The sequence below is a fragment of the Protomyctophum bolini genome (assembly GCF_963924005.1).
Source record: "Protomyctophum bolini genome assembly, chromosome: 9".
In the NCBI taxonomy this organism is placed as follows: Eukaryota; Metazoa; Chordata; class Actinopteri; order Myctophiformes; family Myctophidae; genus Protomyctophum; species Protomyctophum bolini.
The window spans coordinates 39,441,477-39,458,371 of record NC_137870.1 but is presented as its reverse complement, the minus strand read 5'-3'; the positions used below and the strand labels follow the sequence as shown (position 1 = coordinate 39,458,371).

At 42.3% G+C, this 16,895-nt stretch overlaps 1 protein-coding gene across 1 annotated transcript in view; it reads left to right on the top strand.

Moving 5' to 3' along the window:
• Positions 1-4,648: 4,648 nt before the first annotated feature.
• Positions 4,649-16,895, top strand: part of LOC308321608 (fibroblast growth factor 12-like) — a 48,955-nt gene continuing 36,708 nt past the window's right edge. The window contains exon 1 of the mRNA XM_080772582.1: positions 4,649-5,273. Coding sequence (XP_080628708.1) covers positions 5,183-5,273 — 91 coding nt within the window. The 5' untranslated portion in view covers positions 4,649-5,182. The remainder of the gene's footprint in view (positions 5,274-16,895) is intronic.

Sequence of the window (16,895 nt, the reverse complement as noted above, 5' to 3'; positions counted from 1 at the left end):
TACAGGGTTTTCTTTTCATGGTTGGGGTAGGAGGGAGTAACACTTTGTGATGGCTGATGGTAGGGCATTGCACATTTTGGTGGCATAATAGTAGAATGCATTCCCCCGCAGATTGTGCCGAATCTGGGGGGAATGAGATCACCCTTCTGGTGTTGTACCCGTGGGCGTTTATCACTCTTTTTTTTGGTAATTTGACAGGTGCATGGGAAACCGGCCGCACTGGTCCCTTGAGACAAACCACGCTTATGTTTGTCTCTCCTCTCCTCTCCTCTCCTCTCCTCTCCTCTCCTCTCCTCTCCTCTCCTCTCCTCTCCTCTCCTCTCCTCTCCTCTCATGTGTTGGTCATTGATATAACGTCACACAGCTTAGTTGTGGTTTATAAATACTACATGCTGTGTTTCTCACCTTCTCTCTTATTGCTGCTGTGCACTATTTCTCACTTGTAGAATACTAGAATTTCGTGGCCGCTACGCGGCCACTCAATCCCAGAGTTACTTCGCCACGCACTATGGGAAGAAGGAAATAGTTATTTAATGAATCGCATGTTGGTGTGTGTGTGTGTGGGGGGGGGGGGCCTTACAGGCGTGCATGTGCGTGTGTGTGCGTGCAGGCGTATGTATACATTAGGGCTGTCACGATTCGCCTAGTCCACGATTCCATTGAAGTTTCGATTTGCAGCTCACGATTCGATTCGATGTTCGATTCGCTATCACGATTGGCCTAGTCCACGATTCAATGCAATTTTCGATTTGAAGCTCACGATTTGCTTCGATGTTCGATTAAATTTTTTCAATCTATTTTTTTAAAACCTTGTTTTTCAGCATTGAGGGCTATATTCATTATAATTTAGGGCAATATCTTGGTTTGTAAAGAGAAACACTTGTTTCCCAATAAGTCACATTTATTTTGTATAATTAACAAATCAGAATGAGAATAATAAAAGGTTTAACAACTTTGGGTTTTATGCCCTAACATTTTTTAAATGTTTCTTTAAGATGAGATGACTTGTAACATTGTTGTTAAGCTCTAAGTAAGTAAAAGAAAGAAGAAAAAAAAAAGACAAATAGTATATAGACCCATCTGTTGTTAGTTCAAGTATTAAATACTAATTTAAGTGTTCAATTTCACTTATACACTACCTGGTTATAAATAGCTGCAGTAGGCTACACCATTTTATGCAGTATTGTATACTATTTCTATTTAGTGTACATTTAGTGGATGTGGCTTACATCCGGTCTAAAGCCCACCCACTGTATGCGCTGATTTCCATACACAATCCGTATCCTCCCCTCACCGGATGTTGAATTAACAGTACTAACGGCCATATATTTGACGATCTTTTACACAAAACGATTTTAACGGGCAACGTTTCACATGTATTATTAGTTGTATACATTTTAGGAGTGAAAACATGTGTGACCTGCATGGCATTTTGTAACGTGGTTCTGCTGTTCTGCAACTCTCATTAAATATTGAAAGCCAGCGTTTTCCACCACTGATAGTGGTCGCATGTCTGCAGCTATGCAGACCGCAACTCCGTGCGTTAATTGTTTTGCACGGGGCGAATTAGCTGAGAGCTTTTCTCTATAAGAATATAGTTGGCTGTGTTGTTGTCTTTGTACCATCGTCGTTGGACAGATCGATGTCTTTGTGATGTCTGCTAAGATGCTGGCCCATATTTGACGTGTTGCCTTGTTTTCTTTTCCACACTTATTTCCGTGTATCATCGTCGTCGCTGTCTACAACAGCACTGGCCATGGTGAAACGCAACAGCCGTGTCGTTCTCTCACTTGTCAACTCCTCTCTGTGTGTGTGTGTGTGTGTGTGTGTGTGACTGACTGTGTGTGTGTGTGTGTGTGTGTGTGGCACAGCTCCGATCCAGCTGGATTTGCGTCTCTTTTTTTTCTCCATGCATTCGCATGGGCGGAATGGCCCGGCCGCTCGCGGAAGTAAATTGGCTGTGTGGCGAAAATAGGCAAAGTGATCGGTGTAATGCTGCTAACGTTAGCATGTGTGCTATCAGGCAAAAGCTGAGATAGATATGAAAGTACTACTGGGGAAAAGGTCATACAAAACACAACACCTAAATTCGGAATGTTATTGTGACCTATTGAGCACAAACAGACCATCATGATGTGCTTGCTGGACCTATAATTAATTTATTTGCATAAAATGTCCACTGTAAATGAAAAGCAAGATGGCTGCGACAGATTGTGAGCGCGACGGACTACGGAGGCCAGGAGGAACAGAGCTGGTGACGTATGAGGCAGGGTGTTGCCAGGTTAGCGAATTGTAAGCGAGTTGTAGTGTATGTAAGTAGCGTGGTTTAAAGGGCTTGTTTGTGGGCTGGTTGGGCTTGTTTCTGACCGTGTTGGGGCAGCAGTGATTCCGTGTTCCGTGTAGGAATGTTTCATAAAAGTAATATTTAAGACGTAAATAAGACACTTGAACGGCGGAAAAATAGCCTATGTCAGTTCGGGGAGCGTGCCGAATTTATTTTGCATATAGAGATGTGTGGTGAAAGTGTGGTTCGGTCGGAGATAGAGCACGAAGAATGAGTATGGGTACACCTTTTCACTTGTATAGTAGATATATATATATATTATATATCATATATATATATGTTATATATATAACAAATATCTCCACATAACATGCAAAGCTCCCCTGGTAAATCAATTAAATTAAAACCCAAACTTATATACCAATCATGACGCCACCCCCTGTCTCCAACCTACATCTACATCTCTCTGTCAGACACACACACACACACACACACACACACACACACACACACACACACACACACACACACACACACACACACACACACACACACACACACACACACACACACACACACACACACACACACACTCTCTCTCTCTCTCTCTCACTCTCACTCACTCACTCACACTCTCTCTCTCTCTCTCTCTCAGTCTAGACAGCTGCATGCGGCTGTGTCTTCTGAAGGCTGGCTCCCCCTAGTGGTCAAATACAGTGGAGACATTGTAACAGGTGTTTACAGAGAATTGCATCACGTTCTGTGGAAAATATGAAAACAAGTACAGAAGCAAATAGAAAACTCCATTCAGTGTCCTGTACAGGTCCACATGAAAACAGTGTGTGTGTGTGTGTGTGTGTGTGTGTGTGTGTGTGTCTGTGTGTTTTGATTGATTGAAATATGTATTAACAGTTTGCAGAATTACAGCAAACTGTAAATGTGTGTGTGTGTGTGTGTGTGTGTGTGTGTGTGTGTGTGTGTGTGTGTGTGTGTGTGTGTGTGTGTGTGTGTGTGTGTGTGTGTGTGTGTGTGTGTGTGTGTGTGTGTGTGTGTGTGTGTGTGTGTGTGTGTGTGTGTGTGTGTGTGTGTGCCTAAACCCAATCATCCCCATGAGAGAGAGAGAGAGAGAGAGAGAGAGAGAGAGAGAGAGATTTGCAATTTAACACAGGACATATTGTACAAACCAAAGCTGAGAACATTTTGTTACGATAAAAAGCTGTTATGCTAGTGAAAAGTACGTTTGTGCCCCATTATCCAAAAGACAGAGATCCCTATGTGCCCAACTTCGTTCTGGGATTGCACTTGCACCTTGAGACTGGGAGGTATATAGAGGAGTTACAGAAGAAGAACGTATTTGCACCTATTGTGATATAAATGATATTGAGAATGAGTTCCATTTTCTTTTCTATTGCCTGTTGTATCATGAGCTACGTCAAAAGGGATTAAGATGTAAAAATATAGATCTGATGTGGTTAAGTGATGCAGAGCGACTGAGATGGATTTTCGAAAAGAAGATATTTGCATTAGCAGAATATATAGAGAAAGCTTGGGACATATACGGACAAAGAAAACTTTTATGTGATGCATTTTATTTTATTTTTATGTTTTTGCTTATTTCTGTTCTGTTTTTGTTTTTATCAAATACTTGGTGTAACTTTTCTGTGTGGGAAGTGAACGTGATATTGTTTATTTATGTTGTTGGTGTCTTATAATCCCGTAAGGGATGGGTCTTAACGACAAGACACGAAGATAAACATTCATTCATTCATTCATTCATTCACAGCTTCCTCTGTTTACACATTTCTTTATTCCCATTTATATAGGCTATAACATTGAATATTTTAGTGTACATACATACTCATACATTGTTTTGTTTGCATTGTTTTGTTCCACTTTAGCCATGCCATTCTAAACGTAGACCATAGGCCTACTGCTTTCTCAGCCAAATATAAAGACCTTTTGAATGAAATGAAATTGAATGAGAGAGAGAGAGAGAGAGAGAGAGAGGGGGGGGGGGGGGGGGGGGAAGCTAGGGAGATTGAATTGATTGATGTGTGTGTGTGTGTGTGTGTGTGTGTGTGTGTGTGTGTGTGTGTGTGTGTGCGTGCGCGCGCGCGTGCGAGAGAGAGATTGGTGATAGGGTGCTCAACTGCTCATTAAGCTTAATTTATAGGTCCACCATGTGAGCCTTGTGAGGCGTGGTGAGTGATGCTTTGGCAAATGGAACAGGTCACGATGCGACACACCGCCGTACTACGTATACCGGATTATAAATCACCATCACCATGGCGTCACAGTCTGAACTGTAGCTACATTGAGTCTCCAGGGCGTGATTTTGATAGGCTAACTGATAATTCACTGACGTCCTGTTGGATTGCAGCTAGAATGAAGGGGTGACTCGACCAATGGATGGATGGAAGTGTCAGTGTCTGGGTGTGGATGGATGACTATAGATGACTGGCTATGGGTGAATGTTATGTATTAATGCCTGCTGCCTCTTCAATGAGACCGCGACTCGAGATGATCCGGACCGCCTCTCCCTCTCGCCCTGGCTCCAAGCCTCATCAAGCCATTCCTCTCCACCATGGACTTCTGTCCCCTGCTGCTCCTCCGCCGCCATGCAATCACAATCACCATGTAGTGGTTTCTACAACGCCCGTACACTTATTCAGACGAGGAGACTATACCTGTCCTACCTGGCTACCGTACCCGCGCCGACGTGTCCTGTCCGGCGAGGCAACTTCACTAAAAACCGCTCTTGTCTTGGGGGAATCGGGCTTTTCTCCGACTTTATTGCTGCTGATTGATCATCGATCGGTTCAATTCATCTCAGCTGATGCATTATTGATTGGTGGTCCGCTGTTGATGTGACTGACTGTCCATTTCCCCGCACATTCAATGAAGATATTGAAGCTTGCTCTCCTAAAGAAAGGCGCTCTTATGCTGCAGTGTCTCTGTGGGAGACGGTCAAAAGACAGCACATCTGACGGTGCGTGTATAGCCTATGCCCTATAGCCTACTGTACGTGTTTGTTGTCTTTGATTCATGCATATGTTGTTGATGGCTTCAATGGCTTGGTGTGTGTGTGTGTGTGTGTGTGTGTGTGTGTGTGTGCCTGCGTGCGCGTGTACTGTAGTATAGAAAGTTCTTCAGTTTGCTGTCTGGCAAAAACAAGCTTATTTATCTCTCACCAGCACTACTGTAAAGTAAAAGTTGAGTGTAGAGACATTATTTTATAAGCAGCATATTTTTGTTTATATACTCATTATACTATATGTATATACAAACAAATTGATGCAAACAAATTGATGCAAAAAAAAGCTAGGCTATTGAAAAGAATTGACTAAATTGGTTGTAGTTTTTTATTTTGTATTGATTGAATGCTTTATTAATCAGCAATGTAAACAGCATGTACAGTCAGACTTTATATAGGCTAAAAAGATAACGCAAAATACTCCCGGGGTATTGTTTCCATTGTGGTCCTATGCTCCTATACTGTATGTTTCTGTCTCCCTCCCTCTCTCGAGTGGTTGTCTGGACTCTCTTGTATTATAATAAGGGAGAACACAATAATGGTAGAGGTTAAAAATGGAAACACGTTGGCATGAAAAACTAAATCTATTGTCAAATATATTTTACCGCATGGGTACTTTTTTCCCTTTCTCTCCCATCGGGAGTGGAGCCCGCGGCACACTGCCAGACTGGATTACCACTAGCCATGGTGCCTGGACCACTGAGCCATGGCCCAGGCAGGCCCCCCATCCTCTCTCTTGAATGGCGCTGAACGTGTTTTCAACGTGTTTGAATCCTTTGTTTTGTTGCTTTTAGTCCTTTTTTGTCTTAGGTTGATTTGTGCGCCCGCCTCGGAGACATTACTCTTAATGTGACCTTGTGTGCTTTGGCCTCAACAAATTGTGTTATCACACTCTCCATAGCCCACTGGCTTTCTTTTGTCATGCTCAATGGAGGGAACACAAAGGGAAGACAACCCTGTCCTGTTTGACATGGTTGATCTAAGGTCAGTTTTAATGAGCCTCAAGGATGAAAAACGTCTCGTACCTGAAGAGGGAGATTGAGTGAGAAGCAGGAGGGATATGCATAGAGCATAAAAATTGTACTGTACACAAATACACTGTCATCAACACAATTGCATGGGGGAGTTCTAGTAGCCTATTGCATAGTTGATATTTTATGACATGAATGGTTGGTCTTTCTGGCATCTTGTAGTTGTCATTGTTTTGCGTTTTTGTCTGTTATTAACCACTTAAAGTTTAAGTGGTTACTTAATAACAGACAAAAACGCAAAACCCTATTTTATGCTTTTAACAAATAACAATAATCATCCAACTACAAGTTTGTAGATCTGCTATCTTTACTATTATTGAAGATGTTTGAATTTCTTTTCAACAGTAACTGTACATTGTTTTTTCTGAAATTGTGTACAGAATAATTCAAAATTCATGGTTCATTGAGAGGGGGTCCATTTGGTTCCATTTGAGCCTTAATTAGTATATTAGTAAGACCTGTGAAGGCAGTAAGGAAGAGGCCTGATTTCTTTCCAATATGGCTGTTTTGCATAGAGCCTATTACAGGCAAACATATGGAATATAAACAACCCTGTTTGACGGTCATTATCACATCACTCACGAGACCATTTTACCTAATTTGGTGTGTTTGTGGACCTATTGGGGGGGGGGGGGGGGTCATGTTTCTGCACAAACTGATAGATTTGTGGCATCCTCTATGGTTGGAAGTGAAATTGCTTTAGGCTCTGCCTTGTTTGTTTAGAGGCCCCTCAATGTGTGTTTCAAGTTTAAAGTAGATCAACCAGTCGATGTTTTCACCTCAGTCAGTCAGTCAGTCACGTTAGTCAGCTGGTCTGTGTGTGTGACTGTGTGACTGTGTGTGTGTGTGTGTGTGCGTATGCTTGTGTGTGTGTGTATGCACGTACCCGCCGTTGGACTGATCGATGTGAAACTTCAGGAGGTCATGGAAGAACCTCGCTCTCTATAGTCACGGGATGAAGACACATCTGTCAGATTTGTCAGATTCCATTCTGATTGGCTATACGATTGCAAAGTTTGGAGTGGCCCCGTTTTGCACAAAATGCCACACATCATTAACGCAGCATTTGATTGCCATGGAACTTAGCTCGTACATTCCCACAAGACACCCTCATTGTTTTGAATCAGCCTCGTGGTGGCACTGTAACGTTTTGGCCTATAACTCTTGAATTGCATGTCCTTCAATCCAAAGTATGTGACCCCTGGATAGAGGTTTGAGATGGAGGTTTAGGGATACAGGTTGGTTTAGAGATAGAGGTTTTGTGATGTAGGTTCGAGACGAGTTAGAGGTTGGTTTAGTAGAGAGAGTTTTGATGTACAGTAGAGGTGAAGAAATACTGTAGTGCTAGAGTTGGTTCCTTGGGCTTGGTGGGTTCCACATGCACCCTTAATACAGGTCTATACATCTGAGAGGGTACAAATGAAATGGATGGTCCGTATTTGCCTATTTGGTTCCTTTTAGACACTCTCATTGTTATAGATAGATCTTTATTTGTAACATGTACAACGAAATTAAAAGTGCCACTGCCAACCAATCAGTGCACCATATCACAAAACAACATAAAGCTAAAACAAAACACACATGACTTCCTGTTATTGCACAACCCCTGTAGCACTATAGGCATATATATTGCACAACACATGTAATTGTAGCTGTTATTGCACAACAAACCCTTATTGCACTTAAGACAGCAGCAAAGAACAAAACATGTGTCGCAGCAACAGATCATTTCTTAGCAGCATTGAGAGCAAACTACCGCTGTGGGATAGAAGCTGTTACTGAATCTGTTGGTCCCCGACTTGATCACTCTGTACCGTCTGCCTGATGGCAACAGTTCAAACAGCGAGTGACCGGGGTGGGAAGTGTTATGGGATGTGAAATGTAAAAGTTTGAGAAGTGCTGGTGTACAGATTACAGAGCCAGGAGTCAGTCAAACAGGTGGCGGAGTATCACATTTCTAATAGAGGTAGCAGCTTTTCCCCCCTGCTAAACTCCTTTTTTCCCTTGGTCTGCTGCTGTGGCTGCACTTAATGAATCATGATGAGGCCCCTTTGGCCTTCAGGACTATAGAGGACAGATGCACCATGGCGTAGCGCTACAGAGCTTATCTCAAATATACCCAAAGACATATTATAAGGACTTGAATCGTATTGTTTTGAATGTGAAAGCCTCAAACCTAACGTCAAACTTCCACATGTGTTTTATTCAGGCTAATTGAGTTTATCCAGAGCCTTTGAACAATGTAACACAGAAGTCTCTGATGATGTTAGATCTTCTCTTGGCCTCATCATAGTAGTGATAGGATTTAGGTTACAAATCACTGAAGTCGTATTTTTGAGTGGGGCTGGGCCACTCCAAGGAACAGCAATGTCCTAACCTATGTGACTATGTGACTGACTGTCCCAATGTTTAGAGTACCAGTAGGGGCAAAAATGGCGCTGTTGTGCCAGAAACAGAGAGAGAGAGATAGTGTTGCACTGTTGCCTGCTAATTACACAGAGAGAGAGAGAGGCAGGGGGAGAGGGGAGTTGCACCACTTTTTTAATTTTTACCAACAATCTAAGACCTATACAAAACCAAGTTAGATATCAGCACAGGAGAGACAGACAGACAGGACAGAGCTGAGAGGGAGACAGTCAGTGTGCAAGAGACAGACAGTAGGACAGCTGAAAGGGAGACAGTGTGCAAGAGACAGACAGTAGGACAGCTGAGAGGGAGACAGTGTGCAAGAGACAGACAGTAGGACAGCTGAGAGGGAGACAGTGTGCAAGAGACAGACAGTAGGACAGCTGAGAGGGAGACAGTGTGCAAGAGACAGACAGTAGGACAGCTGAGAGGGAGACAGTGTGCAAGAGACAGACAGTAGGACAGCTGAGAGGGAGACAGTGTGCAAGAGACAGGCAGTAGGACAGCTGAGAGGGAGACAGTAGGACAGCTGAAAGGGTAGCCTGGGCAGCATTCCATTTCGTGTTTATGATCCGGTCTGGAGCAGATGGTAACTTTCGTCATGTTGTAGTCAATGATTTGTAGTCATCTGGCAGGAAACCACAAGGCGGAATCAGTATTATGAATAGGGTACTTTCTTATCCCGCCTTGTGGTTTCCTGCCTGATGACTACAAATCAGTGACTACAACATGACGTAAATTACCATCCGCTCCAGACCGCTTCACAATGCGATTTTGGAACACAGAGCAGGCTTTCCTCCGAGGTGGAAAGCCTGGTGACGTGAGGTTACTGAAAGCGAGACAATGTGGGAGAGACAGACAGTAGGACAGCTGAGAGACAGACAGGACACTTGAGAGGGAGACAATGTGGAAGAGACGGACAGTAGGACAGCTTAGAGGGAGACAGTGTCGGAGAGACAGACAGTAGGACAGCTGAGAGGGAGTCAATGTGTGAGAGACAGACAGTAGGACAGCTGAGAGTGTGCAAGAGACACACAATATAGGACAGCTGAGAGTGTGCAAGAGACAGACAGTATAGGACAGCTGAGAGGGAGACTGTGTAGGACAGACCCGGCATGTAGAACAGCTGAGAGGTAATATAGTATAGAAGAGACAGACTGGACAGCTGAGAGAGAGAGAGACAGAATATTAGAGACAGACAGGACAGCCGAGAGAGAGAGAGAGGTCAGAGAGTTCTGATTAACTTTCTCCGGTTCAATACGGGATTTGAACCATCAAAACCCCTCCCCCCCATCTCCAAGTTGTTGACAGTGATGTATTTAGGTTTCCAGTTTCCACCAATGTGGGATTCATCCTGTGGTTGGTCGACTCGTGTGGGTGGGACCTTCTCTTCTGGTCAGCACTCAGCAAACATTCTAAGAAGCATCATGTGATGATTATTGTATCAAAGCGTCCATCTCAGCGAATCACCTGCAGAGCCTCGCCAAGCCTCGCTGTGATTCGGTTTGAACGCTGGGATTAGATTTCATCGAGGCCATTGCCTGGCAACAAACACAATTCCAGGCCAATAAGGAAGAGATTTTTGCTAAATGTTGCGTAACATTTCCTGAAAGAAACAACACAAAGTTGTGACACGAGATGACGAGGAAGGTTTCTGTTTTCCACTCTAAGTCCTGTAGAATATAGTGGCACAACAGTAAATTGAACTAGTTATAAGATATAATATATTTACTCTACATGGTCAAGTGGTTAGTTACGGTTAAGTGGTCACTATACTGTATATATATATACAGTATATGTGTGTGTGTGTGTGTGTGTGTGTGTGTGTGTGTGTGTGTGTGTGTGTGTGTGTGTGTGTGTGTGTGTGTGTGTGTGTGTGTGTGTGTGTGTGTGTGTGTGTGTGTGTGCGTGTTTGTTTGTTATATACATTCTCGTCTTTGTCAGTTCGAAACCTCATGTCCAAAACTGTTACTTTTCAGGATTAAAAAAATAAAAAAGTAGAAGATCAAAAAGCTCACAACGCGTCACTTCGCGCCGTCTTCCGAGTTTATGGATATGCTACTTTTGACGCTGTAATATGATCAAGTACACGGCATTAATAATGTACGTGTACACGTCTTCTCTCGTTATTCTATTCATCAAAAAAGTTCCAATCGCTAAGAAAGTAATCGGTAGAACAGTCACAGCTTCATATTTCTCAGTGCTTCCTAATGTTCAACAGGCCAACGTTGCCACGCAACAGATATAATGCCATCTCTACTAAGCAGTTTTGGGGAATATATTGCTCAGCAGCCAGATGTAATTCCAGAGTTTGGCCTTTTCTTTCTTTCGTCAGAAATGCTTACTTTGCTGCTACTGTATCTGTTGCGTGGTGAACATGAGCTCATTGTGGATTATTGGAGCCTCCTGTGATTTGATTAAACTCTAAAGACACTGTCCTGCCAGCTACTGTAAGTGGCCTTGTGGTTACAGTGCTCTGCTCTCAGACTGGGAGCTCAGGGGTTCAATCCCTCAGCCAAGTCGGGTATCAAAGACAGGAGGTTTGTACACTAGCCAAAGACTGTACTGAAGTGAAAGTAGTCAGAATAAGAGTAAGGGAGTAGTAGTAACAAACTAATAACGATTCACTCAACTCACGGTAATATGATTCGAATCACAATAATAGGTTCACGATACAATCTTTCACAATTTGTTTGACTGAAATTATGATTTATTTTACGATACTGTCTGTGCATCTCTGTCTGTGCACTGCAGTCTGCATCGACCTTCTTTACCTGATGCTCTTCCTGCCCCGCCACTACACGTCAACACATGATGTACGAGAGGGAGTTTAACCTATTTTGACCTGAGATCAGATTCTAAAAATGTCTTCTACATTCTGACAGTTTTCTGAAAAAGCTATGTTTCTATGTCAGTCGTTCTTCGATTTTTCAAAAATAGCAGACCTACATGCTCTGAGCTATGAGCTTGTAGATCTGCTATTTTTCAATAGCTAATAGCATAACATAATGCTTACACCAAAAGGGGTTCCCGCCAAAAATGGGTTAACCCGATTGTGCCCTCTGCTGTTTGGATCGCGATACATGTTTTAATTGAATCGATTTCAATTGTCAACAGTTTATATATATTTGTAATTGTATATATCGATATACTGTTATATCTTTACATGCCTGTACTAGCATAATGTACTGGAGATGATGCTAGTACAGGTACACCAGCATGGCTACATGGCTCTGAAACCACTGATTTCTAAGGCTACTGTACTTACTGTACTTTAAGAAGCTGTCCCTCCTGACCCAGAGGGAGTTTATAAAGCATTGATCTATCTATGGTGACTCTCCAACTCCACAGTGATCGTCGTTACTGTCAACGTCAGTGCTTTTCCTCTGAACAGAGCATTCTCATGAGAGCTGACTACATGGTTTGGTAGGCAGGCTATAGGGTTGTCACCAGCGTGAAAGTTGACGATTAACGTGTGTGATTAATGCGATTAACGGAATCTATGCCAAGAACGTTGAATTCTGTCATTTAACAGGGTTTGATGAGGGCCCAGGTAGAGCTGGGCCTTAATTTAGAGTTTGAATGGTACAGGTATCAGTCTAAAGATGAAGGACGCGTGGGGAGGATCAACATAATGGAATGTCAGAACAGGTCAGCTCCATATATGGAGATCTAAGGGTTTGAGGTCAGATGTAGAGTTGCTGGCCGGGCTCCAGTCTTCTCCATGTATGGCTATCCAGGGTTTTGAGGTCAGTGTCGTGATCTTCATATATGGAGACGGCCATATATGTTGGCGTGACGTGTCACGAGGCGCGATGTCACGAGGCGGACCATATATGGAGGGCGTGACCGTTTGTTTCACATACAAACTTCTCTTCAACTAGGATTTCAGAAAACGGTCCATGGATTGTGTGTAGAATATTTCACACAAATTGCTCAAAAATCCCGGCAGAAAATTAAGGATTAAGAGTTTTTCAAACTGCTCAAAAATAGCTTGGGCACAGGCACAGTCAATTAGTCTAGATTCTGAAACAAAACAAGAAAACTAACAAAAGATAACCTACATTGGCAGTATAACCTCGCATCACCAGACTTTCTACGGTCTCACCTCGGAGTGACGTTGACAGCCCCTCACCCCTGTGCATGAACATTTCTGTTGTAGCCAAGCCAACGCGTCCAAAACCACACCTAAAACAGTGGTTTTAGGTGTGGTTTCAGCGCTATTTGGCATGGTCCTCTACCATACTGTAACGTTTCATAAACATGTGACTCATGTGGCAGAAGAAGACTTTTCATAAAACTGCAAGTTTCATTAGCTCATAAAAGCTTTATTTTTTCACGTACAAACTTCTCTTATACTGGGTTTCTAAAGTTTGTGTGTATATCATTTTTTCATATAATTAAAGTCTTGGACACTGCACTGTGTTTCACAATTCTCATACAAGATAGACTATCACACAGTTTTTGTTCAAGTCTGACCACTTGGGCAGCAATCAGCTGAGTGAAGCCCACAAACTTTGAAGAGGCATAGCTCATGAACCGCTTTACCGCCAGCAATATAACTTCAATACACATACGTCTCCTCACGATGAACAAATGTGGTATGGGATCGACCTTTGACCCGTCATCGTTAGACCTCCCACCATTTTGAAAAACTGTTAAAAGCAATCTACTCCTGGGATTTATTTTATGAGCCAATGAATATTGTATAGTTTTATGAAAATTCTTCTTCTGCCCCTAATACATACATGCAGAGTCACATGTTTATGACACTTACATACTGTAAGTGTCATAAAGTAGCGCTGAAATCAGTCTTACTCAGGAAAGAAAAGAGGGCGTTATGTCCAATAAGCTATTATTATGTGCTTTTGACAGCAATGTGACGTTACAAATACTAGGGAGGCAGATGAGACATGTTCCCCCAAAACTACACGACAGGACTCACAGGATGAGCTTGGTGAAGATGAATGGCTAGTTAAAATGTTAAAATCAAGTTAAAATGCCACGGAATGACATTAGACTAGACTAGCTGCAGATCACTAACTGTTTGATTTATAGCTGAGACATCAGCTCTGCCTCTGCTCTGCTTCTGCTGTTGGAATAGCAGTGGTAGTTTTAGCACTACTAATAGTTACTAATAGACAGTTGTAGTAATCGTTGGAGTTGTTCCGTTATGCCAGTACGCCAGTATGCCAGTCCCATATCCATACCATGTTATTTATACACATTCACAGAGTTACATAATGTGACGTTGTTTTGGTGAACCCGTTTTCCCCCCGTCAAACGCAGGTACCCATCGGGTATCCCCGACGGGTGATGGCTTGTGCCATTGTCTCTCGAGACCAACGGCCGCTACTACTAATAGTTGTATTAATCGTAGTAGTAGCAGTATCAGTATCAGTAGTAGCAGTAGTAGTAGCAGTAGTGGTGGTAGTAGTAGTGGTGGTAGTATAACCACCGTGTCCCTCCTCTCCAGAGTAATGCTTATTCTTTCTTTTATGCTAAAAGGAAGGAGTCCGTGCTGAAAAACTGGTGATTTAACCCTGTAAGACCCAGCGTTGCTTTTCGGTAACATTTCTATTTTAATTAATTACTTAATTTCTTCACCTAAACGTCATCATTGATGTTCAATGCCATTGGTCATGATATTTGCATATAAAATACCCCCCACAGAGGCTGAAATTCACACAAATTAAATTGACCTTTAACCCTAATAAAAGTAAGTAAAATAATTGTAATATATGTTTTTTTGTTATCATTAGAATGTATAGAACATGATTTATTAATTTTTGTGAAAGATATCCCCCAAATGTAAATTAATAATTTATTATATTATTATATAATTATTATAAATGTGCATACAATTTTCATCAAACTCTTTTTACATCTTTTTTAAACATAAGTCCTAGTAGTACAAAGTAGTAGTAGTAAGGTTGAAATCTATTTTTTGCAAGTAGAAATATATCCGGGTCTTGTCTGGGCACATTGGCTGGTAGTCCACCAGATTCGGCACAAACTAATTTCGCTCCTATGCCACTAAAATATGGAACGCCCTACCAACAGTCATTAAGACGTGATGTGAATCCCATGACTCCTTCAAAACCGCACCTACGGCCTGCTGTAATTCGAAACTGGCCCCCATTTAAAAAAGTCAGTGTTCCAGTGTTTTCTTCATACTGTACCTTTTTTTTACTTTCTTTATATGATGATTTCCTGTTTTTATTGAAGTGTATATTTGTAGGTCTATAAATGTTCGGATGAATTGAAAATGGTGGACCCTGTTGTAAACTAGTATAATGCGTAATCACTGACACTGCTATAACTATTACTATATTATTGCTGCTACAAAGAAATAGCATTTAAGCATAAAGACAGTCGCTCAAGAGGTAGAACGGCCGTTTTGGAACGTTCCAGGTTCAATCCCCAGCTCCTCCTAGCTACGTGCTAAGTGTCCTTGAGCAAGACAATGAACCCCTAATTGCTTCTGACGAGCAGGTCGGTGCTTTGCAAGGTTTCCTCCGCCGTCGGTGAATGTGAGGTTCTCTGTAAAGCGCATTGAATTGGAAGGCTCGGAAAGCCTGGAAAGGCACTATATAAATTAATGCAGTCCATTTAGCAGTTGAATTTTACGTCACAAGGAGTGGAGAGGAGTGTGCTGTGAATACTGGACTCAGAAAGAGCAGTTGTGTTCATTAGTTGTAATTAGTATCAGTGGCAGACTGGCAGTCACGTACCTCCTCCAGCCCCTAGCTGGCTGTAATGGGGCCATATTAGCAGGGCTGTCTTTGCACATTTCATGTCTTGATTAGACTGATCAGATTAGCTTAGATCTGATTTGAACTCGTTCCAATAGTGAGAGTTCTTTGCTTGGAGGTGGAGGTGTTGCAAGTAGCTAGAGGGTATATAGTGATTCTCAAACGGTGTGTGAAAGCACACTTATTTTGTGATATTGCAATATATTACAACTAGGAAGTTATGAATATTTTATTTTACTATATCAGTGCTTCCATTTTCCAATATAGAGAGACAAAATGATAACCCCTAGAGATATATTTATTTCAACCACTTTAAAACTGGCATCTCTATTATAAGTAATTATAGGATTTTCTTTTCAAGATTAGAGCATTGGAAGTGGTCAAACTATGTTTAAAAGCATTGTTTGTAATGACGATTTCCTATATTGGCAGGAGCTCTAATGCTTGAGCCCAAGTATATTAGTTTGGATATACCTCTTTTTATATATTGCTTGAAAGTATATTATTATATTATATTATTGCTTATTTGCTTCTGACTTGGCACTTCTTCTTCGGTCTCACTCTGACTGGCGCACTTATAGTTAGTCTCTTCGATCTGGCACTTCTGAGTTAATCTCACTGACTGGTTTCCGTGACAACAATTGTCCCTAATGGAATTGGATATCCCATACAGGCAAAGGATAAAACCTCAATCTGTGATCTCTTCACCTGGCTTACAGTATGTATAGAATAGCAGAAACATTATATTAGTAAAATATAAATATATGTAAATATATTGTTTTGATTGTTTTGAGGAAACATCACCATAGGGTGTGTGGGGGGGGGGGGGGGGGGGGGGGGGGCTCCGTTCATACTGTTTTGCAAATCCCATAATAGTATATAGGCTACACACACATAATTTTCAGTCATGAAATTGTATTTATTCATTTACACAGTATTCCATTTGATTCCTCCCCACACACACACACACACGTGTGTGGATGTGTGTGTGTTGTCACTGCTGTTGCCTCCTACTGACTCACCGGCCAACCGGGAGGCCATGGAGAATTCGTCCTACTCCTCCGTCCAACTCTCTCCCTAGCTACCAGCCCAGGTGCCAAGTTTTCCCCAGCCTGTATGAATACATGCAGTGATATTATCACCCTGCCCTGCCCTGCCCTGCCCGGCCCGTCTTCCCTCCCCCAAACACGAGTCAGTTGTGTTTTCTTGTTGACGCTCGGCGAAGCCGGATGCACCACAGTGGATTCTAACCCACAACCTCTGCGGTGGTGGGCAGGCACTTTACCACTATATGCCTCTAGACTAGAGTACTGTGTGTCTGGGACTGTGTCGTACCACTATGCCTCTAGACTGGAGTACTGTGTGTCTGGGACTGTGTCGTACCA